The sequence below is a fragment of the Ambystoma mexicanum genome, chromosome 4p, assembly GCF_040938575.1.
Source record: "Ambystoma mexicanum isolate Mex_15411 chromosome 4p, UKY_AmexF1_1, whole genome shotgun sequence".
Taxonomy (NCBI): domain Eukaryota; kingdom Metazoa; phylum Chordata; class Amphibia; order Caudata; family Ambystomatidae; genus Ambystoma; species Ambystoma mexicanum.
This window is the reverse complement of record NC_090927.1, coordinates 1,237,364,263-1,237,386,340: the sequence shown is the minus strand read 5'-3', so window position 1 is coordinate 1,237,386,340 and position 22,078 is coordinate 1,237,364,263. Positions and strand designations below refer to the sequence as shown.

The following is a 22,078-nucleotide window of genomic DNA, read 5'->3' as shown; positions in this document are numbered from 1 at the left end:
TTTGAACATTTATGAACCACTCAAGGCCAAAGACATTACCCTTTTCCCTTTTTTAAAGTTTAGTTTGTTCAAATGTGAGGACCAGAATAGTTCTTTGGAGACAGGATAGTTATGCTTTGAACATTCTGACTTTGACCGAACCTTAAGTTTTGGTTTTTGCTAGGGAAACGCCTCTTAGAGCAGGGATAGAGGCATTTCTCCACCCCCCCTTTTTTTTTTTTAAACTTTATTTTTGGGGTTTTTAACGTGATACAACTGCACACCCACATTAGGGTGGATTTAACTGTGCGCCGTGCCCTCCTTCCTCTCCCTCCCCTTCTCCCCCCTCTGTTCCCCTCCGCCTCATTGTTCAGTGATCCCTCGGGTCTATACTGTGCGGCTCAAGTTCACATATCTGGTCTTGGGTCGTTAGGCCACGATATACTCTGTATTTCGTCATCCGTTTATTGAGCACCTGTTGGAGAGGGCGCGGTGTCTTCTGCTTCATTCATTAGGAATAAGATCACTGGGCCCCAAATGTCTGGAGGACGTGCGTGAAGGGGCAGCAGTTTAATGAAGTCTGTCTCCACGTCTTGGCAGTAAAGAATGTCCCTGCGCCAGTTGGCGACTGTGGGGAGGGGGCTGCGACCCCAAGACATGGCGATTCTCCTGCGGGCCAATGTTAAGAGTAATCCAGCAAATGTTCTTATTGACGCTGGTAGTAGTCTAGTCATACCCAACAGAGCTGCTGTCGGGATGGGTTGAATCACCTCCCCCACAATCGCTGCCGTCGTCTCCAGAACTTGGTTCCAGAAGGGGGTCAGTTTGGGACAGTCCCATTTAAGGTGGACAAAATCGGCCTTGGGTGTTGCACACCGTTCGCAATTTGAGGAAGAGTCAGGATGGTGTTTGCTCGCTTTCACTGGTGTGTAGTATGTTTGGTGGAGAAAGTTAAACTGGATAAGTTTAAAGCTTGAATTAAGTGCTATTTTTTGCGTTTGCCTCCGGTTGTAGGTCCAGTCTTCTTCTGGGATGGTTATTTGTAGGGCTTTTTCCCATCTAGCTTTTGCCCGAGTGTTTGGGGCTGTGTCGGAGATGATCGATCTGTAAATTTGCGATACCAGTCTGCCTTCACCTTGTGCTTGTATAACATTATGGAGGAGTTGCCAGGTCGGAGGTTGTTGTGGGAAATCGGGTAAGAGTGCCTGCAGAGTATGAGTTCTGAAATAAATGAAAGTATCGAGGGCGGTGTTGCTTCCTTGTAGTTTTGCTTGTTGCAAAGTCATAAAGCCATCTTCGGTGAAGAGTTCGCCAAGGGTGTTGATATGTAGCTTTTCAACCCACTGGTGGAAGACCTTTTCTGATGTCAGTGGAACCCTTGGTATAAACTTGACGGGAGAAGAGGTGAATATCGCGTTTGCACTCCATATTTTTGGGCGATTCTTCTCCAGATCTTGTAGGTCGAGAGCATCATGTTCATGGTGGTGTAGGGGACTGGGGTCTGACTGAGTATAACTGCCGTCAACAGATTAGGTGTTGCGAAGGCCTGTTCAACTTGTACGTGTGGTCTAACTGCATGCTCGGAGTACTAAAAGCTGAGGAATTGCGCCTGCGCCGCCCAGTAGTATTTCTCTAGGTCCGGGAGGGCTAGTCCTCCCTGTGTTACCGGGAGGGTGAGTATTGAATGTGCCACTCTGGCTGGTTTGCCTGCCCATAAGAGCTCGAGGACCATGCTTTTTAGTCTGTTCAAAAAGGATTGTGGTAGTAGAATGGGGATGTTGGTGAATAGGTACAGGAGTTTCGGCAGGATCACCATCTTCACCAAAGAGGCCCTCCCCCATAAGGTTAATGGCAGGGTCTTCCAACGTGACACTTTATCTTGCATGAAAACGTCTTGGTGGCTTAGCGACATCTGTATTCCTAGGTACCGGACACGGGATGTTCTCCATGTGAAATGGAAGTCGTCGGTAAATGGCGTGGTTGTCGGAGTCAGCGGAAATATAATGGATTTGGTCTGATTGATCTTTAACCCGGAGGCTGCTCCGAATTTAATAACCTCTCTCATGACTGGCTTCAGGTTTTCGGCGGGATCTCTGATGAATAAGACCACATCGTCTGCATATTAAGGATATTATCAGTTTGTGTGGGCCTATGTGGAGTCCCCCAAGTTGCCGCTGCTCGCGTAGGTTAGAGGCTAGTGGTTCCATTACCAGGGCGAATATCAATGCTGATAGTGGGCAGCCCTGTCTGGTGCCTCGCTGCATTTCTATGGGCGATGACCTTGCTGCCCCTACGATGATGTTGGCTTGTGGCTTAGTATATAGTAGTGATACCAACATGATGAACCGGACTCCCAAACACCATTCTGGTGAGGACCATAAACTGGAATGGCCATTCTACTGAGTCGAATGTTTTTTCAGCGTCGAGTAGCACTGCAATTGTTTGCTGGGAAGGGTCTAACGCCTCGATGACGCCGAAAAGTCTTCTGATTCCAAAGGTCGTGTTGCGGCCGGGTATGAAACCTGCCTGATCTGCAAGTACCAACGGGGGCATCAGTGGCATCAATCTGTTAGTGAGAACTTTTGCCAGGATTTTATTGTCGAGGTTGAGCAGGGAAATGGGGCGGTATGAAGCGCATTCCTCTGGAGGTTTACCAAGTTTATGTAGGAGTATTATATTAGCGTTGTGGGTTGACTGGGGAAGGACCCCTTTCTCTAGTGCCTCCTCATACACCGCTGCCAGGAGTGGGGCTAGGGTACTTGCAAAAGACTTATAGAATTCCCCAGTTAGCCCATCTGGACCGGGGGCTTTGGAATTCGGAAGGGATTTGATGGCTTCAATGATCTCCTCTGGCGAGACAAGTTCGTTGAGTGGTTCTCGCAACTGACTTTCAACCCAGTATAACTCTGCTTTCGAGGTAATCCAGTGGGAGATTTGAGTTTGCGTCATGTTTGGAACTGTATAGCTCTTGGTAAAAGAGTCTGAATTGTTCTGCAATTCCCTCGTCAGTGTGGGTTAACTCGCCTTGATTAGTACGTATTCCGTCTATTGGCGACATTTTATCAGCTTTTATCAATTTTGCGAGGAGGGCGCCTGGTTTTTGTCCTTCTCCGCATTGTTGGATTTGACTGCTGCGGTGTAGGAATTTTATTTCACGGTTGGCTGCGTTGTTGAACTTTTGTAGTTCCTCTTTTAGGATGGCCTGTAGGCTCGAGTCGTCCGTGCGTGTGATTTCGCGCTCGAGGTGTTTGAGTTTCTCCTCACTAGTTGCTAGTTCTCGCCTGATGAGTTTAAGGATGCCGTTTTCCTTAGCGAGACATACTCCTCTGACGAAGCACTTCAGAGTTTCCCAATACGTGCTCGGTGAGGGAACAGAGTCCTTGTTGGTATCGAGGAATGACACAATCTCTTTGCTTAATTCAGAGGCGAATACCTCGTCTCGCATGGCGCCTGCATTGAAGCGCCAGCGTTGTAGCGGGTGACTGGGGTTGGATGGGCTGAAACTGAGTGTTACTGGCGAATGGTCAGAGAGAGTTTTCGGTAGGACGTGGCATGGGCCGCATTTCAGTGGACCGTTTGCTGAGATGAATAGGTAGTCAATTCTGGAACTCGTGTTGTGTACTGCCGAGTGGAAGGTGTAGCCTTGTTGGTCTCCGTTGCACGTTCTCCAGGCGTCTTTGAGATCGAATGCTTTGCAAATTTCTCTTATTTGAAGGCTGGCCTTGGAGACATGATGTGATGCGATCCGTGTCATATCTTTCGCTGTGGCAAGTACTGTGTTCATGTCTCCACCCCAGATTACTGTTGTTGGGTCTTGAGTAGAGAGGTGGGTCAGTACCCAGTCGAAGTTATTAGCGCTGTCTACGTTGGGGCCGTAGGAGTTGACAAGGGTGATTTTTTTTGGCCTGCTACGATGCCACTCACGAGGATTGATCTGCCATCTGAGTCTTTTTCTGTGTGGGTCAGGGGCAAGTTGGTCTTTCTGCTAATTAGGATTGCAACTCCTCTGGAGTATGATGAGAATGAGGAGAAATATCGGTGGCAACCCCAGCTTCTAGCCCAGAGGTGATCTTTCCCTGGAAGCAGGTGCGTTTCCTGGATCATGGCCACATCGATCTCGTGCCTTCTTAAGTATTGGAGGATTTTCCTGGTTTTAGATGGGATGTTGCCTCCCCTTATGTTCCAGGTTGCGACCTTGAATGGAGTGGGTTGAATTGTATGATTGTACTGACTTTGTGTATCATCTGGAGAGGCTGTGAGCTGATTTGATAGAGGTTGAGCAGCTGTACTGAGAGTTTTTAGCTTGGCGAGTTAGCAGGGGCGGAGGTGACCCGAGGGGTGGAGGTCTGGTGGGGGGCTTTGAACAGGTTGGGGGGGCTGAGCGGGTAGTGCCTTGCCCTCTCTCATTCCTTGTAACCTTTCCACGGGCAACCCCCAACTGGCCCGTTGGTAAACTAGTGCAGGAGGCGGTTCCTGGTGGAGCCAGGCCGTCACCTGAAGCCCCTCCCAATAACAACTAACTGTAAAATGAACAAATGCTTTGCTAGGGGCGCTCGGGGCTTCCCAAGTATCCCTGCCCTGTCGCTGTGACATATGTTGCTGTTCCGGCGGTTTCGCTGCGGACTGCTGAAGTGTGATCCGCTCCTGGCCTCTTCATGTTATGGTGGATTCCTGGGGGTTCTCTCCCTTTGTGGGCGAGGTTGGTCGGGGCAGCCTATCTGGTCTAGGAAAGTGCTTGCTGCTTCTGGCGATTGGAAAAAGTGGACACTCCCGTTATGCTGTACTCTGAGTCGAGCCGGGAAAAGCACTGAATAGGCCATTTGGTTGTCCCTGAGCCTTTGTCTGATGCTGGTAAAGGATCTTCTCTGTGTTTGGACCGCGGGGGAGAAGTCTGGGTAAATGTGGATCTTGTCTCCGTCGTGAAGGAGTTCCCCCTTCTCCCCGGCGAGCCGGAGGATGGTGTCACGGTCCTTGTAATTCAGTAGTTTCGCGATGATTGGTCTGGGTGATGTGCCGGGGACCGGTCTGGCTGATGGAATTCTGTGTGCTCTCTCCACTATGAACAAGTGGGATACGGCTTCTCGGCCGAAGAGGGATATACAAAGTGCTTTGACATAGTCTTCAATCTTTGACTGAGATTGGTGTTCTCCCGCTCCGATAATTCGGATATTTTTTCGTCTTGAGAGGCTCTCTAAGTCTTCACATTTGGCCATAGTTGTTTTCATTTGGGCCTCCAGCCTGGACACTTTACTCAATATGGAGGCTGCACCATCATGCAGGCTCGAAACCCGTTGCTGAACCTCATTCAGGCGCTCTGTATGAGTGTCTGTGCGGTGTTGTAGGAGATCCACTTTTGACGAGAGGCCATCCCTTTTATTATTTAAGCTGCCAATACCAGCCTTAAGCTCTAGCAGGAGTTCTTTAATTTCGGTCGGATTGTTCCCTGATTCCATCTGTTGGGAGCCGCCAGGCGTGGGATCTAGCTCATCTTGTAAGCAGGGGGTTATCGGGGTCGTGCCACCTTCAAAGGTTAGTTTCCTTTGGGATTTATCCGATTTCCCCATTATCCTTGTGAGAGCTAATACAGGGTCTAATTTGTGTTTAAGGTTGTACTGTGGCTGAAATGACTTGCTGTGTTCCCCTTAGTGGAGGGTAGTCAGCCTCCGCCTGTGGGAATCGAAGGAGGGGGGGTCGCAGGGAGAAGTAGCTTCTTGTGGGAAGCGAACTGGTTGCCGGCAACGGGCCCCCTGCCGTGTTGCTTGCCTCCTTTCCAACAGGGGCAGTAGGGCCGACGCTGGAGGGAACAGGAGTGCCTGCTGTGTTCCTCGATGGAGATGTTTGACGGGTGAAGTGCCTGCCCGGTCCACCGAGATTATGGGCTTCGAGGGAGTTCGAGCATGTTATGGATGTCAAGGAGTCCTGGCAGCTGGGGAAGTGTCGCCAGGACAGTTACTTGCGTGGTGCTTTTGGCCGGCTAGGCTGCCTCTGTAGTGCGTGGTGGCAGTGTGAACTTTACTGGGATGTGGAGGTGCTCTCCGGTGCTTCCCCCTTTGCAGTGAGGGCTGATCGGTGCTGAGAACTGCCAGAAGTCCTCGCTCTGCTGTAGGTGGGAGGGGGTCCGTCGCGTGGCGCTTGCCACAGTGATTTACAGGAGGTAGTCTGCGCTGCGGGGGGAGGGGGTGGACGAGGCCCAGCGCGAGTCTGTCTGCTTAGATTGTGCTTTCCCCACCGCCCCTTGTACCTTGACTTGTCTGCTGTCTGCTGGGCACTTCACCGTTAGTGCCGTTCCCGGACGTCTCCGACGTGCAGCTGGGCTCTTGGAGTGGCGCCGAAGCCCGGCTGACCCCGGGTGTTTGCGGCAGCCCTGGACTCTCGGCTGCTAGTGTGGAGGGGGGGGAGCCTGCGTCTCGGGGGGCACCGCCCGGCTCCGATGTACAGTGCGGAGATGGGGGGGGGGGCCAGCCAGCGGTCCGCTCCGCTCCCTCGTACCCATCACACGGGCGCACACCGCCGGTGTGGCGTGGAAGGCCCGCCCCCACTCCGGAGATGCCTTGCCGAGCCGCTCTGCCCGGGGGAGGTGGGGGGGGGACTCTTCCCTCCGCTCGCCGGGCGCTGCCGCACCCCCACCTGTTGGGACTGCGATATTGTCCAGGGAGCAGTTGCAGCTGTCAGGGCGTCCCTGGATGCGCCCGCAGCGGGGGATGTCTGGTTGCCCCGCGGGCCGCGCGGCCTCCCCAGGTTGCTCGGCCTTGATGCTGGGGCGGCTGTTTGATGGCACCGGGAGGCCGATTTTCTACCAAAATTCACGGGGTGAGGGGCTGACAGGAGGGGGGCCAGAGGCAGGGCTGGACAGGTCGTCCAAGAGCCGGTGACCGCAGGATTTAGAAGGATTAATCCGGGGCTAAGAGGGAGCTTGGACCAAAGCAGCCATCTTTGTTGGCCCTCTAGCGCCCTCTATCCTCCACCCCCTTTTTATTTGAATAAGTCTTTGAGCAAAACCATGACTCCCTTGTGTCCGAGTCTCATTCGTAGCTCCTCACATCTGCCTCAGTTATAGAGTGCAGACAAATTTGTCAAAAGAACAGTGTGATTTAGAACTGTCTGCTGTTCTGAGTGTATGTCATCTGACTTGGCTGTTTGCTAAAGAAGAGGTGTTAACTGTCATTTTAAGGCAAGATTGGGGGAATTTAAAGTAGATTGGATGTCAAGTTGATATGGATGATGAAACAATGAAGTGCAAGGGAAGTATACATAATGTTGTGGAGTCCGAAACTATGGATCGGTTAGGTTTCTGATATCTTGCATGGTGATACATATTTAGTCGTCTTAGTTTTTTGTGGCACTTGAATTGAAGTTCATGTTCAATATCTTGGGTGCAAATGTTCATGATCTGATCTCTTGGTCTTTTTTTCTAGGAATATTGTGTCCACAGTAAATCTTGGCTGTAAGCTAGACTTAAAAACCATTGCACTTCGTGCCCGAAATGCAGAATACAATCCTAAGGTAAGAAATCGTGTTGTGCTACTTTTGGGGGACAGAGTTCTTTTGGAGGCAGGTTAAACGTTGAGGTAAAAGTCGAATTTGTTTATACATTTGACACATGGTTTCACATTATTTATGAAGGGTCTGAACTGCTTTAAAACCATGGAAATAGAAATTGAGCTTGCCAAGTAATTGAAAGTAGATTCATATTGAGGGGAATACCTTTGCCTATTTATCTTTGACGGGTATGGATAATTAACCAAGATAATTTTGATTTCATCTAGCGTTGACAGTCCATAGGAAATCACTCTGTTTCATGTGACCACTTTCTTCAGTACACAACCACACTGTACTCCTCATAATTATTATATACATATTGTTAACTAACATTTTAAATTGTGAGCAGTTTCTTTTAATAGGAAGTTTTTGTTCACACATTTGTACAATTATTCTTTTTTAGCGCTTTGCTGCTGTTATTATGCGAATAAGAGAACCCCGAACTACTGCACTTATATTCAGCTCGGGAAAAATGGTTTGCACAGGGGCTAAAAGGTATGTTTGTAAAATGCATGTCATGCTTTATGCAGATGTTAAAATGAATTGTACAATGCTTGTTTTGTTTTCTCTGTTAACTGTTTGGGGAATCTGGTTTTGGGAAATGTCTTGAAATAATGAGCTCGTGTAAAAAATACAGATACAAGGGGAACCAGTGGTACCCTGTCGATAAAAATTAAATCGAGAAGCAGCTGGCCACTGCATTTATCAAGAGCTAACTATGAATGTAACTAACACCTAAGCATTGTAACCATGCACAACACTGATAAAATACATACATAATGGATAACTGTTGATTGGGAGTAGGGGGACAGGCGAGGGTTTTCAACCTGGAAGGAAAAATACTAGATGAGTGCGCTATTGTGCCTCGTCTAACCCCCTTCTTACCCGAACCCTGCATGTGCGATCTGAATGTAAAGAAAATGTTCACCTCTTTCTATCCTGGTATGTGAGCTTTTATAGGCTTTACTTTCCTAAGTATGCATCTTTTGTACCTGACCTTTCCCTACCCCTGGACCGCTCTGTATACTGGGTAGCTTATGGGAGGGAGCATAAAATGTGACGAAAAATGCCTTCGACGGGAAGCACAGTTAACAGGCGATAGACGTGTATAACACAGAAAAGAGTATCTGAAATAACAGTAACTGTAGAGGAGGAGAGATTGTGCGGCTATATACGAAACCCCTGAATAGTGAAGCTACAGCAGTCTGCATGAGCCAGATCAACTCCACCAGCTTACTAGTGTGGTAGCACTTGACACTGATGGAAAGTGACACTTACCTGCCCTTAATAAGCTTTTGTTCCTCTGTGAGGAGTACTACTCAGTTTAAAGAATTGCTGCTTTCTCCTAAAGGAAGTTCAGCCCACTTCATGTGTATGCCTTACTCTCCCAAAACATGTACGTTTCTGGACAAATGGCACTATTATACTCGAGATGACCCAGCAAAACAGTTTCCCCATTTGACTTGGACTGCGTCATATCCTTGCGAGGCCCTCTCGCAGCAGAAGGTGGCAAGGTGCAACAGTGAGAACTACTGTGACTGTTGCTCCAAAACAACCAAGAGACGGTCTGAATCTAAAATCTGTGCGCTTAGACATGCAGGAGAAGCTGCACAAGCTAGTTAAAATCCTACAGGCAGAATTTGCCAACCTGCTGGTGCCTAAACACAATAGACTATAGCAGTCTGTATCTAGTGCTCATAGATTTTTCTTTTAGAAAGAATGCTCTGTGACCGCACAGAACGGTCTTTCTAAATTGAACTGTCAGCCCCTGCGACGCACACGTGTGCGTTTCTGCTTTTTGTAGGCCACCCAAAATCAGCCGAAAGAAATCAGTCTCCTTGTTGGGTGACTTACAAAATTACTTAAGGTCATGCTTGAATCGTATAACCCTGCTATTTGAATCTGGCACCCAATCAGTAGCAAGAGCTAATATTAATTTCTGCCTCCGCTCCCACTCTGTATTGGAGTGAAAGCAGTGTGGTTTTGAGCCTTATTCGAACTTAAGTGAACCACTTGTGTACAACCAATCCACTCCATTATGATTACTCAACAGTCCCTCACAATCACTCTCCGTTCTGTACACCTTCCAGGAGCGGTTATCCACTCTTTTTTGGGTCCCTGTGAGATGGCGCCTCAAGCACTTTTGATGCGTTTCCAAACTCTCATCTTTCCAACAATGCTGCGGCTTTCCCTTTTAAGACCACTTCAGGGGGCGGAGACACCTTAGTTACAGTACACAGACCCTGGAGTGCCACTGACCTTTTTAACAATGTTCAGAATTCCCCAAAATCTGAGAGGACACCACCATTTTTCAGGAGGTATTGCAGGTCGTCATTGATTGCTACTGACCCAAGTGCGCTGACTTTAATCAATTGTTGAGAGCTGCTCTCCCTGCTGACAAGTTCACCCTGCTTAAGCAAAGATGTAACTGGCCAGCTGAAGAACCCTCCCTCAGGGCCTAAACGCATTAACCGACAGATTGGTACAGTCTGTTCTTGACATCTGCTTTAAGGAAACAGATTGGTCTAAAATCAACTCCTGTAAACAAGCTAGCAGCGAAAATCTGGCAGCCTTTCTTGAAAGACTGAAACAAGGCTTTGATCAATATTCAAGAATCATAGATGCTACCATTACTGACCCAGATGTTGTAGTATCAGTTTTGTTATAGGTCTGCAATCGAAAGGAACAGAAGGATAAAGTCCATTCTAATTGGTAGGGAAGGAAAGTATTTGACTGCAGTCTTGTTAGCCGCACAGCACTTTGAGAAAGCTGAAAAACAGAAAGCAAGTACTGAAGCAAAGCTTGTGGCTGTACAGATTGAGCAGTTAAAACCCACTTGGGGGAGGGATAGTTTCCGACCTACTTCAAAAGGGCAGAGAAGATGTCGTATCGCGCAGGTGGGATATGGAAACAATAATGAAGGACAGACTGGGAATGTGTATAATCAATGTAATTATTGTTACGTTTGGTCAGTGGAAAGCTGAATGTCCCAACAGGCCACCAAAGGGCATATGAGCCAACCAGTCCGCAGCCCCGGTTTCACCTGCATTTTCCCTGCCAGCCACATTCAATACCCGTTAGGACTCTTGAGGAGAAATTTAATTTCTGATGCTTGTGAATCTGATTAGAATCACATGCTGTGCATAGAGTCCAACATCTAGTGGTAACTGCAGAGTATTGCATCTTGTCTTTCGAGGATCGAAAGGGGTCGTCCACATGGGCGTGACTGTAACACTATCCCTAATGTGACAAATAGTGTACCCAAAATCCCTCGCACGTCGAGGTCCCTCAGATTGATTTTTTCCGCCCAGCTAGCTGGTCGCCTTATGCGGAGCTCCTACTTAGTGCAAAATTGTTATTTCCCGACTTCGGTCATTTATTATTAATTGTCCTCTCTTGGACAATTACTTCCTAAACCACTGACGAAGACAGCAAAGAACAGACTTCGACAGCTGGTGCTCCGGTCGGCTACCGCGTGGCCCGGCCTGCTGACCGGCCTATACAGTAGGGAGAGTGGGGTCTGGGGGTTTCTATTCTTTTCAAAAATGTCTTTCCTTCTCCCCTCTCTTTGCCCTTTTGGTTTTGCCGTCGATGTCACACACCTGAGCTATGGACAGGACAGCATTTAAATTTTGCCCTTGCTGTAAGGTAAAATACCCCTGCAAAGACGAGCACCGTCGGTGCAATAAGTGTCTTCCCCTCAATCATGACGAGGCGTCCTGTAAGAACTGCCTACTCCTGCGTCCTAAGACGATCAAGGAGCGTTGAGTGAAGCGGTGGGCGGCCTACGCCATGTCGCAGGCTGAGGGTAGCTCTGCCGCAGCAGCCACCGAAAGTGATGAGGAGCTAAGTGACAGCCATGGCTCCGATCCGGCTGCCATTGAGCTCACATCGGAGCGCGTGTGCTCCACGACGTCCTTTCGCGGCCCCACTCGGCACGATGATAGTCCTGCTATGGGGAAGGTACACCACGGCGACCGGGACGCACACGATACCCTTAGGACTAAACACGACCCCTGGTACCGCCTCGGCAGATCAGTCGAAGCGGTCCAAGGCGCCAATGGGTACGTCGAGTTTCTCGACGGCACCCACCGATTCGCTTGATCGGCAGCCCTCCCTGCAACCGTGTCAAGCGGCATGCGTCTGGGCACTGTACAAGTAAAGGCACCAGCCCCAAATCTCACAAAGTCGTTGAGACGCCTCCTAAGAGCGCGCTGACGCATAAAGCTCTGGTTGCGTCGAAGTCTATAGCGCAACCGTCTAAACGGCCTAAACCCCTCCCGGTAACGCCAAACATCAGCGAAGTCTTGCTAAGATCGTTTCAGCGGCCAGTAAATGGAAGGACAAGTCTAAAGACACGTCGAAAGACGCGTCTAAGACCCTCCTTGATAAATCTCGCCATTCTAGGCAAGGGTATCCCCAGGAGGAGTCCCTTCCCCCTCTGGCTCTTCTCCATGGACCAGAGAAAAATTTGAAGCGTGTATGGACAGGTTGGCTAAATTTGCGGACTTCTCTGAGAGGTTCAACCCTAAAAGTCCTAGGGAAGACTACCTTTATCCTGCAGTCACCAAATTTCAGAAGACATCCTGCCCTCTTCATGGGGAGGTTTATGACCTTACAGATCAAGAAGAACCCCTTGACCCTTTTTAGGAGGATGATCCCTTTGTGGATACCACTGATCAGACCCAGGATTGGGGGGAGGAGGGGTGACCAGCAGGGGGATGACCCACCATGGCTGTCATCCACCCATACCGCATACCCCGGACCCCGATACCATATGTATGGACCCTCCTTCCTCCCCTCCTCTGCGTCAGGCCTCACCTGTCGATGACCAGATGGCGTTTAGCGCCATTCTGAAGAAGGCAGCAGAACACTTCCAAATAAACATGCAATAAGCGGTGTTGGGTTCAGATTTCGTGGAAGACATATTAAAGGAGAAGCCTCCTGCCAGCCAAGCTATCCCTTTACTTAATTCCATCAAGAGGTACATCGCCCCTTCTTTGTTAACCCCATCTCAGACTAGGGCCGTGAACCCTCGGATGGAAAAATAGTTTCGCCCCTCACCTTCTAACCCCCTTTATCTTAGGGGTCATGCCACCCCAGATTCTCTTGTGGTTACGACTACAAGAAAAAGGACCGGGTCCCCTTGTCCACGGGTGAGACACTGCCGGACAAAGAATGTAAAAAGTTGTATGCTTTTGGGAAGAGAATGACTACTGTGGCAGCATATTCTACCCGCATATCCAACAACACCACGCTATTGGCCAGCTATTCTGACGTCCAATGGAACCTGCTGCAGGAGGGCCCGACAAGAGGTCCCTGAACCAGTGCATTCTTGTCTGCTTACAATTGTTTCAGAGGGTAAGCAGGTAAACCACAACATCCTCAAGAACACTTTGGATGCTGCTGAGACGGCAGGGAGAACCTTGGCCCAGGGTACCCTTTTAAAATGCCACGCCTGGTTGAACATCTCTGGTTTCAAACCAGAGACACCGGCGTCGTTGATCAACAAACCTGTGGAAGACTCTAACTTATTTGGCAAGGCTGTTAATGAGGCACTGGGAAGTCCTACTCTCGTTCCCCACACAACCAATATGGCTCAGCCAACAATTGGTCCTCAGGACAGGGGTCTGCATCTACAAACCCATATCCACCCAGAGGACAAAGCCATGGGAAAGGAAGGGGTTGCAACGCCACCCCCAGAGGGGCCCCGGCCTCCGGTCAGAAATGACTCTCCAGTCCGGGTCCCCTCCCATGCCTCCCCGGTCAGGGGGGATGTATAACATCATTCCTGCACACATGGAAGGGGATTACCACAGACCAGTGGGTGCTCACGACCGTCACCCACGGTTATTCCATAGAGTTCAGCCGACCACCTCGATACAGACCTCCAAGATCCAGGCGCCTAACACCGGAACACCTGAAGATCCTGCTGCAAGAAGTCGAGATCCTGCAGGAAAAGGGTGCAGTCGAAGTCGTCTCCGTTCTACAGGTAAACAAGGGTATTTATTCATTGTACTTCCTTGTACCCAAAAAGGATCTCACCATGCGCCCTATGCTAGACTTGCACCCAGCAAAACAAATTTGTCAAACCACAAAAGTTTCGGATGGTAACTTTGAAAGAGGTAATTCCTCTACTAACGGACATGAAATATGCACACTTTCATATTTCAAGGACAAACATTATCAGTTCAACGTCCTTCCCTTCGGCATTGCCTCAGCCCCAAGAATATTCACAAAGGTACTGGCAGTTGCAGAAGCACACCTGCGCAGGCAATCCATCCCAGTTTATCCTTACCTCGACGACTGGTTCATAGTAGGGGACTTCTAGGAACATGCCTGTGAACACTCAAAAGACGGTAGACCTCTCATTCAGTCGGAGGTTCTCCATAAACGAGAAGAAATCCAGCCTAGACCCCAGCCAAGTCAAGCAGTTTCTGTGGGCTCTAATTCAGACAGAAGACGGCCTTGTCTTCCCCTCCAACGAGAGGGTTCAAAACATGCTGTTTCAGATCCCTCAGTATGTAGCCAGTCGAGCGGTGACGGTATGCAAGGCCATGCGACTGTTAAGGATGATGGCATCCTGCATTTACTTGGTTTCTTATGCACGTTTGTGCATGCGCCCCATGTAAGAGTGGCTCAACAGCCAGTTGTGTCAGGCCAGCGGACAATGGGACAATCTAGTGGTTGTCTCTGCAGCCCTCATTCTCTCTCTGCAGTGGTGGTCGAGGGAAAACCTCTTGAAGGGGAAAACCTTCACCACCCTTGCAGTAGAAGCCACTCTCATGACGGGCGCGTCTCTCACGGGGTGGGGGGGGCGCTCACCTTCCACAGACAGCGCACAGCGTTTGGTCCCCAGCAGTAGCATCCAACCACATAAACCTGTTGGAGCTGCTAGCGGTTTTCAAAGCACTGAAGGCCTTTCAGACAAATTTGCAGGGAAAGACCGTACTGATACTCGCAGACAGCACCACGGCCATGTACTGCCTGAACAAGCAAGGGGGCACTCACTCTCCAGGGCTGTCCAAACTATCTCGGAACATTTGGAAATGGGTTCTAAAACACAAGGGGCCTCATTACGACCCTGGCGTTAAGGGGTTACCGGTAACGGTAATCCCTTAACGCCTGATTACGAGGTCCCTTTGCGGGTCCCGACTTTAACGGCTGGTTTTACCAGCCGTTAAGGAAGGAACCTGCAAAGGGACTTTCGAGCTAATTACGGTATTGCAATTTGCGATACCGTAATTACCGCCTTCACCATTCCCATTGAGCCCTATGGGGCAAAAATAGCAATGGGGAAGGGGCAATGGTGAATGGGGAATTACCGCCCCGCCAACCTTGGAATGGGGCGGTAATTCCACCATTCACCATGGCGGAATCTGGCATTGACCATGGTGCTAATAGCACCATGGTTTTCCGCCTGGGTTGTAATGAGGCCCAAGATGTTTCTAATGTCTCAACACGTTCCAGGTGAACTCAGTCTTCTGGCAGATGTGCTCAGCAGAGACTTCCTGTTGCCCTTTCGAGTACGAATGGCGATGAAACGGACTGTTAGGAAGAATTCTCAGAAATGTGCTAATTCCCTCCACCTTAGAGACCCCCCGCAACTTTGCTGGATTTTGAGGACTTGATATTTTTTAACCTGGAGAGAGTGACACCCTTTTCCCACTCTCATGTATTTTAATGTGATTTCTGAGCTTTGTGTTTCTTTTGGTTATGGAGCCTGACAAACTCCATAGGCATCATCTTTTACATTGTGTCACACAGCACCTTCAGTGCAGTGGCACAGGGAAGTCTTTCGGATTTCCCAAAGGTTGAAATACTACTGTTTCCCAGAGCAGTAAAGTGAAATTGACTTTACTTACATTTGTAACTTTTTAGACCCAGCACACACTATCTTATAATAGGGTGCTGGAGGGGTTACCTAGTATCCCCTTTGTCTAGCTTCTCATGTAACATTTTTTATGTTACAGTTTTCTCACTGAATGGCTGGTTGCAGTGGTCCACTTTTAACTGCCGTGCGGTGCATTTACCAGCAGGCTGCGTTCGCAGCCGCAGTAAAGCACCCAAGGGTGCAATTTTTGTCAAAAGGCCCTGGTGTTGTTTTTTTCGCCATTTCTTCGTTGAAAGGTCTTTCTTGAGATTTACTCTGCGCGCCAAACCAGGTTTGGTACCTTTGTTTGCTTTGCCTTTGGCGGGATTCACGAGTGAAGCCCGCCTCTGGCTGCAGGGTGTCTGGGGTGGGCAGGAAGTGCGGGAGGTTCCCGACACTCCCTGTGCTTCGTCTCCTAGGAGACCTCTTAGGATTGGTATCTGTGTTTCCTATTAGGCTGTTGAGCCATCTGCTTAATCTCCCTTCCCATGAGTGGAATGCCTGGAGTGTGACTGTGTAGAATGTTGTGGCGTGAGATTCCACCCAGGGCAGTTGAGAATGATGTAGCCTGGATGGTGGGAGCCAGTGGGCTTCCCTCTAACTGTAGTCCTTAATTCTCCTGATGAGACCTGATTAAACCTGCTTGAAGATCTCTCTTGGCATCCTGAGTATCCTTTAGCATGAATGACCCTACTTAAGGTCACAACACATTTTGGCGACGAGTTGGTCTTGGACAACCCTGGAGAAGATGTTACCTGTGTTTTTGGGCCCAGGGGGGGGGAGGGGAGGGAGGAAGAGGGGGAGGGGGAGGAGGGGATGAGAGGGGGGTAGAGGCGGGGAAGAGAGGGGGGAGATGGAAGCCACTGCCACCAATAATGAGTCCCACCACCAGGGGGAAAGAGGGTGTCTTGGATAGCTTCCAGTGAGAAGCAGAGAGGGAGAGACTATCCCCAGGGAAGATTGTTGAGGCTGCCTCCGTGTGGGAAAAAAAGGGGGGGTGCCAGGAAGGGATTGAGAAGACAGCGGTGGGCACCCAGTGATTATAGCAACGCCTGTGACGATGCGCTATGAGGTAGCGTGGGGTGCATGCTGAAGAAGCTCCAGTGAACGTTTGAAAGGTGTCGAAGATCCTTGACGGCCGTTAGGAGGATTGCAGATTGACTCTCCCCTGAGTTGTAGGACATGTCAGCGAGTTTAGTGCACGAAGACATTAGATATATAGGCTAGCAACCGAAATGTGAAACCATATGGCTTTACCGTGGTGCTGGAGATGCTGTGGAGAGTTCTGGTGTGGCCCAATGCTGTGGGCCACTGGCATTATGTGCGCGATACATAGCGTGGCTGATTTGGCCGTTCTGGGCTGCGGAGCTCCGTGCGGCTCTGTCTACCAGGTAGAACTGGTGACGTCACTGCAACTGCTGGAAGTGTTAGTGATTGCTCTTGGAATGCTGGTGTCATCATGTATCTCCCAAAGGTGTTACGAACGGAAATGTTGGTGAGGCGGAGAGCAACAGTAAACTTGATAGTAAAGCACCCAATTGCGTGCTTTCACGTGTCCAGGAAGTGTCTCTCATGCAGCTCACCGAGTTCAGCTGTGACTGTCTGAGTTCCCGGAGGAGATCGAGCCGAGCCGTAGGCCACAGGAAATAACGTCCTTGTGGGAGTCCCTATGGAGGACTACTCTGATACTACTTTGAACTGGCACTGATGCTATTTTGTGACATACCGGGCAAGGTTACGTTGGGTCAGCATCGGGTTTGGGAAAGTGTTCTATGTTGTCAAAGAGAAAAAAGGAGGAGGAGGATGTGCGCTTCCTGCGCTGTATGGAAGACTGTCATGTGCTTCACTATGCATCGAGTACTGTTGTGTGCATCACTATCCACTAGTGCGGCGGCTATTGTTCTGGAAGGAAAGGTGAAGTCAAAAGTCAAATAGCACGCTATGCAGTTTAGTTTGTAAAGTTCACGTGAAAGGAAATGTTCGAAGTAAGGATATGTACAATGTCACGTGCGGCTAGGGTAGCTGCTGCAGAGTAGACTTGGAATTTGTGAAGTGTAGACAGCAGACTCTCTAAACTAGGTGCTACGCTGTGAAAAGAAGCACGGATTTCCTATTTATTGCTTCCAGTTTGTAGTTCTGGGAAGTGGATGCGAGCACAAAGTTTGAACGGCGCATGTTGATTAGTGAGTACTTTGCATCGGACATGCTTTAGTTTAACGTCTTGAGGCTTTCCAGGATCTTTAAATTGCATTAAGGTTTTTTTAAGGCAACATGAACTTCTAGAGTGTCGAAATTTGCCAGTATATTGTTGCGAAAGGTGTTGGGTACATAGATGCATGAATGTGTGGGATTGGCTCATTGATGTTGGTATGATGAGTGAGCATGGGTGATTGTGCAACCCATTGATGTGTATTTGACATGAGGTGGGTGTGGCTGAGTTGAGTGGGAAGGCTTTGTTGGGAGGTGACGGGGTGAGTGGCAGGAAGAAGAGCAGTGTGTTGTTGGATTTTGTGAGGCAGACTGGGAGGTGGGAGGAACTGTGAGTTTATGTAAGTTAAATAATGATTGGTGGGTTAGGTGCACATCATCCATTAGGATGGGGAAGCGCCTGCGTGAGTCCGCCCACGCTTTCGATAATTTAAAGAAAGAAAAAGAAAGAAAGAGGTAACCCATTGATGTTGTTTAGGCATGAGGTGTGCATGCTTAGGTGTTTTAGTATGGGTTAGAGGTAACTCATTGAAGGAACAGGTGTGGGGCAGGGCCCTGCTCGCAAGCTTTGAGCGGCACAGAGTGGTTGGGACGCCTCCATTCCTTGTGGTCAGTGTCTAGGGGTGAGACTCTTGTAGTCTACCTGGACGGAGGTCGGGATGTGTGTTGGTGTTGTGTTCATGTTGTGAGTCTGCTTGAAGAAGGTGTTTTGGTCCAGTAAAGAATTTGGTTGAAGTGGACTTGGTGTACTTTGGATTTGTCATGCCAAAGTAAGGTTTCAAGTTTTTTGTGTTTCCAATTTGGTTCACAGTAAGTGCCAAATAAAGCTTGGCGCTTGCCTGTGATCTTAGGGCAAATTTAGCTTCTTTCTTGTAGCTGCCAGAGGTCTTCGCCGTATGTGTTTGATCGTTTGGGTTGAGGCTCAATGTACCAGTGGCTCAGTTTGAGTGGCCGTCAAACTGGGGTGTAGTGAGTGAGTGTTTCTTTCTGATTGGAATTCCTCAGTGTGTGTGGTTGCCCAGCTGTGACAATGGTGTGTTTGAGTCTTGGCATGTGTGGTGTAAGAGTGTGGGTTGCATGTTCCCGGTTCTCCTGTCATACCTATCCGGGCTGATTTTTTTGGAAGCTAGTTGGTCTTCTCGTTGTGGTGCAGTAGGACCCTTGCCAGTCCCTTTTGGGGAGTTGTGCTTGGGGTGGCAGCCCCATGATCCACTTGTGACAGGGGTGGATAGGAGGTATTTGGAGTTTGTTTTGAGGGTTTTTGTTGTGTATGCTTAGTTGCCCAAGGTGGGGCTGGCAGTGCTCGGCAGGTTTGAGGCTCTCAGGTGGTAGCGGTGAGCGGAAGGTGTTCTGCGTTGTTTGGTTGGGATTGTAGTTGAGTTGGTGTGCTCCTTCTGCCAGAAACCTAGTTACGCCTGTTGGTACAATCCTTTCCCTGGTTGTGTGCATGCTTTGAGGTGTGTTGTACTCTGAGTTGTGAGTGGTTGTTTTGATGTAGAGAGGTTATGTGTGTGTTGTGTGGTGGCAAGGAAGGGAGGTGTTAGCATTGGTTTCTTTTGCTGAGGTAAGGAAGGGAGGTGTTAGGATTGGTATCTGTGTTTCTTATTAGGCTGTTGAGACATCTGCTTAATCTCCCTCCCTGTAAGTATGCTGTGTGCCTGGACCTGTGAGGTCATGAGTGATATGCCTGGAGTGTGACTGTGTAGAATGTTGTGCCGTGAGATTCCACCCAGGGCAGTTGAGAATGATGTAGCCTGGGTGGTGGGAGCCAGTTCCTCTGTAACTGTATTCCTTAATTCTCCTGATGAGACCTGATTAAACCTACTTGAACATCTCTCCTGGCATCCTGAGTATCCTTTAACATGAATGACCCTACTTAAGGTCATAACAAGACCCAAATGCGCTCTGTAGTGATTGGCCGGCTGGCTGTCCAGCAAGGACAGCCACCCTGCTGGGTGACTGACAGCTGGGCTGGAATGAATGGGAGAAAACTGAATAAAAGGCAAGGCTTTTGGCTTGGAAGGCAGAGTCGACCACTGGACGAAGGAACCGAAGGACGCCTGCTTCAACTCCTGGACCGTTGGTTTTCCCGATGAGGCCCTGCTGCTGTGCTGAAACTCCAAATTCGTATCGACAGAGAAGCCCCTGCAAGGACGACTTCTCCCCTTGAGTTGGTGGGACCAATCAACTCCAAAGTAAGCCACCTGGACATTCTCTCTGAGCTGGTTGACTGCGTTGCTGCTGGAAACCGAAACGCCAGGGAGAGGAACACCAGATTGTGTGCATTGCTTTTAAGCTGGCCAAGAGCTCCAGGAAGATCCTCCGGACTCCCAGGAAGCAGGACTGACCGAGCCTGAGCCCCCTCAACAGAGTGCGGGACCCCAGAAGCAAGGAAAGTCCATCTCGACAGCCAGGAACCGCAGTGTTGCTATTTGCGGTAGTCACGAGGAGCTGAAACACTGAAGTGCCACTTGTTGGAAAGATTGCTAGTTGCGAGTGGTGACCATCCCATTGTAGTGCAGGAGTCCCCAGAAATCCTCCCTCTTGTCCCCACGACTGAGGCCCAGGAACAGAGAGATCTGCAGCGCTGCACAGGAACAGAAGTCATCTGCTGCACTTTTTCTTCAATACAAAGGTACTGTAAAGTCTGAGAGAACTTAACCTCTTGTTGTAGAGTTGCATGCATCTTCTACTACCCAGAAGTCTAAACCGCTTGTGGCCCTACATTGATTCTTCTTTTCTTCAAAGGCTTGTAAAACATTGTGCAAAGACTCTTTCTACTTATATACCAGAAATGCTTCAGCCCATATAAGACTTTTGCCCATTTACTTTGGCTTAAGCTGTTATAACTGAATGACTCTTCTAGTGGCTCTAAAAGTATTTGCCTGCTTAAGAATATTTATGATCTCTTGTTTGTTCTAATAACCTTTTTCTTCAACCAATTTCTAAAAGTATTCTAAATTCAACAATAAGATATTAATGTCCCCAGCACCCTAGCTATTGAAGTCACCTGAGGGTCTAGGTTGTGACTGTGGGCCATTCCAAAAGGGTATTTACTGATTTCTCCAGCATGGGGTCTGGCATGGATTCACATGCTCATGAATATTCCCCGTCGTCAGGCTGGGAATCCTCGGTAAAGAAAAAATCTGTTTCAGTTTCGTTTCTGAACTGTCTTTCTACTAGTAACCAATCACTGGGGTCTGGGTCATACTGCCCCCAGCCAATGACTGCCCTCTACCTAAGCCCCTCCTCTGGCAGCCATCTTTAGATTTTTACCGCACGTTCAAGTGTTCGGAGTCCTCGTGCTGTAGCTCGAGCTTTTACTGTGTTTTGCGTTTTTTCAAAGAGTTTACTCTTATATTTTCGGTCAATCGAGCCTCAAGCTCCACCGATACTACTTCCGATCAACGGGGACCCGTTTTCGGAATTTCCTACGCCCCTCAAGGGCAGCTTTTCATCGAGTTTCCACTTCTCGGAAGATTCCAGAAGATCTTTGAGGCCTACCCCGCGTGGTCTTGGCCCAGGACAAAGGAAGCATGACGCCTGTCGGACCCAAGCTGTTCAGGAACTGCCCTGGATGCGGGCTACAGAACATCTTTAACGAGGATGAGCACTCTCTGTGCCTCTACTGCCTTCACAATGACAAATCGCACGTGGAGAAGGACTGTGCGTTTTGTAAGAACATGTCCGAACGGACAATGAGGGATCGTCGTACTTGACTCGCCAACTGGCTGGAGGGGAAGAGCCCAGCAGCAGGTGAGAAGAAGTAGTAGTCAGAGCGGTCTTCTAAGACCTTTGAGGGCGCTCCAGCGACGGGGGCCCAACAAAAGGCAAAGCACTGCGAGTCCGCGGGCACCGGGAGCACCGATCGGTCGGGCTCCTCGGCTGCCAGGCAGGGCGCATTATCACCAACGCCATCAACCACGAGCCAGCGCTCTGGCTCGGGGAAGAGGAAGCCAGAGTACCCGGGTAAGCTTCGGGAGTAGTCCCTGTCGATCCTGACGGAGACAGCCGAGGGGGAGCGAGGCGGTGATCCTCCCCCCCCCCCCAAAGGTTGAAGGCCTCAGGCGCGCCCAAAGTCGCGAAGGCCCCGATTCACTCGGCTAAGGCCTCCATAGAGGGAGTCGTGGCGGCCCTCGCGAAGCCTGCGGAGGCTTTCCCAGTGGAGACTACCTCCGGGCCTAGAGTTTCCCTGCCACCGCGGAGGTAATCCTCTTTTCAGCCTATCGATAAGACCCCTGTGAACCCCGTGCAGAGAAAGAGGGGGGGGTGGTAGCCATTACGGACACAGATACCACCTCTGAAGATGAGCTGGCTGGCGTCGCAAAGATCCTGGACAAGAAGTTCGAGGAGGTCCGGTCCTACGGGAGGGATCCTGACGAGGCGGACGAAGAAAGAGATGGCGGTGCCGACGAGGAACCGCAGGCCGTGGTGGGGACGGAGGATCCTACTCCCCAACCGTTCCTCCCGTCGCAACCG

The 22,078-nt window shown here is 49.7% G+C and overlaps 1 protein-coding gene across 1 annotated transcript in view; it reads left to right on the top strand.

The window, feature by feature from the left end:
* TBP (TATA-box binding protein) overlaps positions 1-22,078 on the top strand; it is a 519,691-nt gene that overhangs the window by 257,599 nt on the left and 240,014 nt on the right. Inside the window, exons 4-5 of the mRNA XM_069606902.1 lie at positions 7,395-7,482; positions 7,922-8,013. Of these exons, the coding sequence (XP_069463003.1) occupies positions 7,395-7,482; positions 7,922-8,013 (180 nt within the window). The remainder of the gene's footprint in view (positions 1-7,394; positions 7,483-7,921; positions 8,014-22,078) is intronic.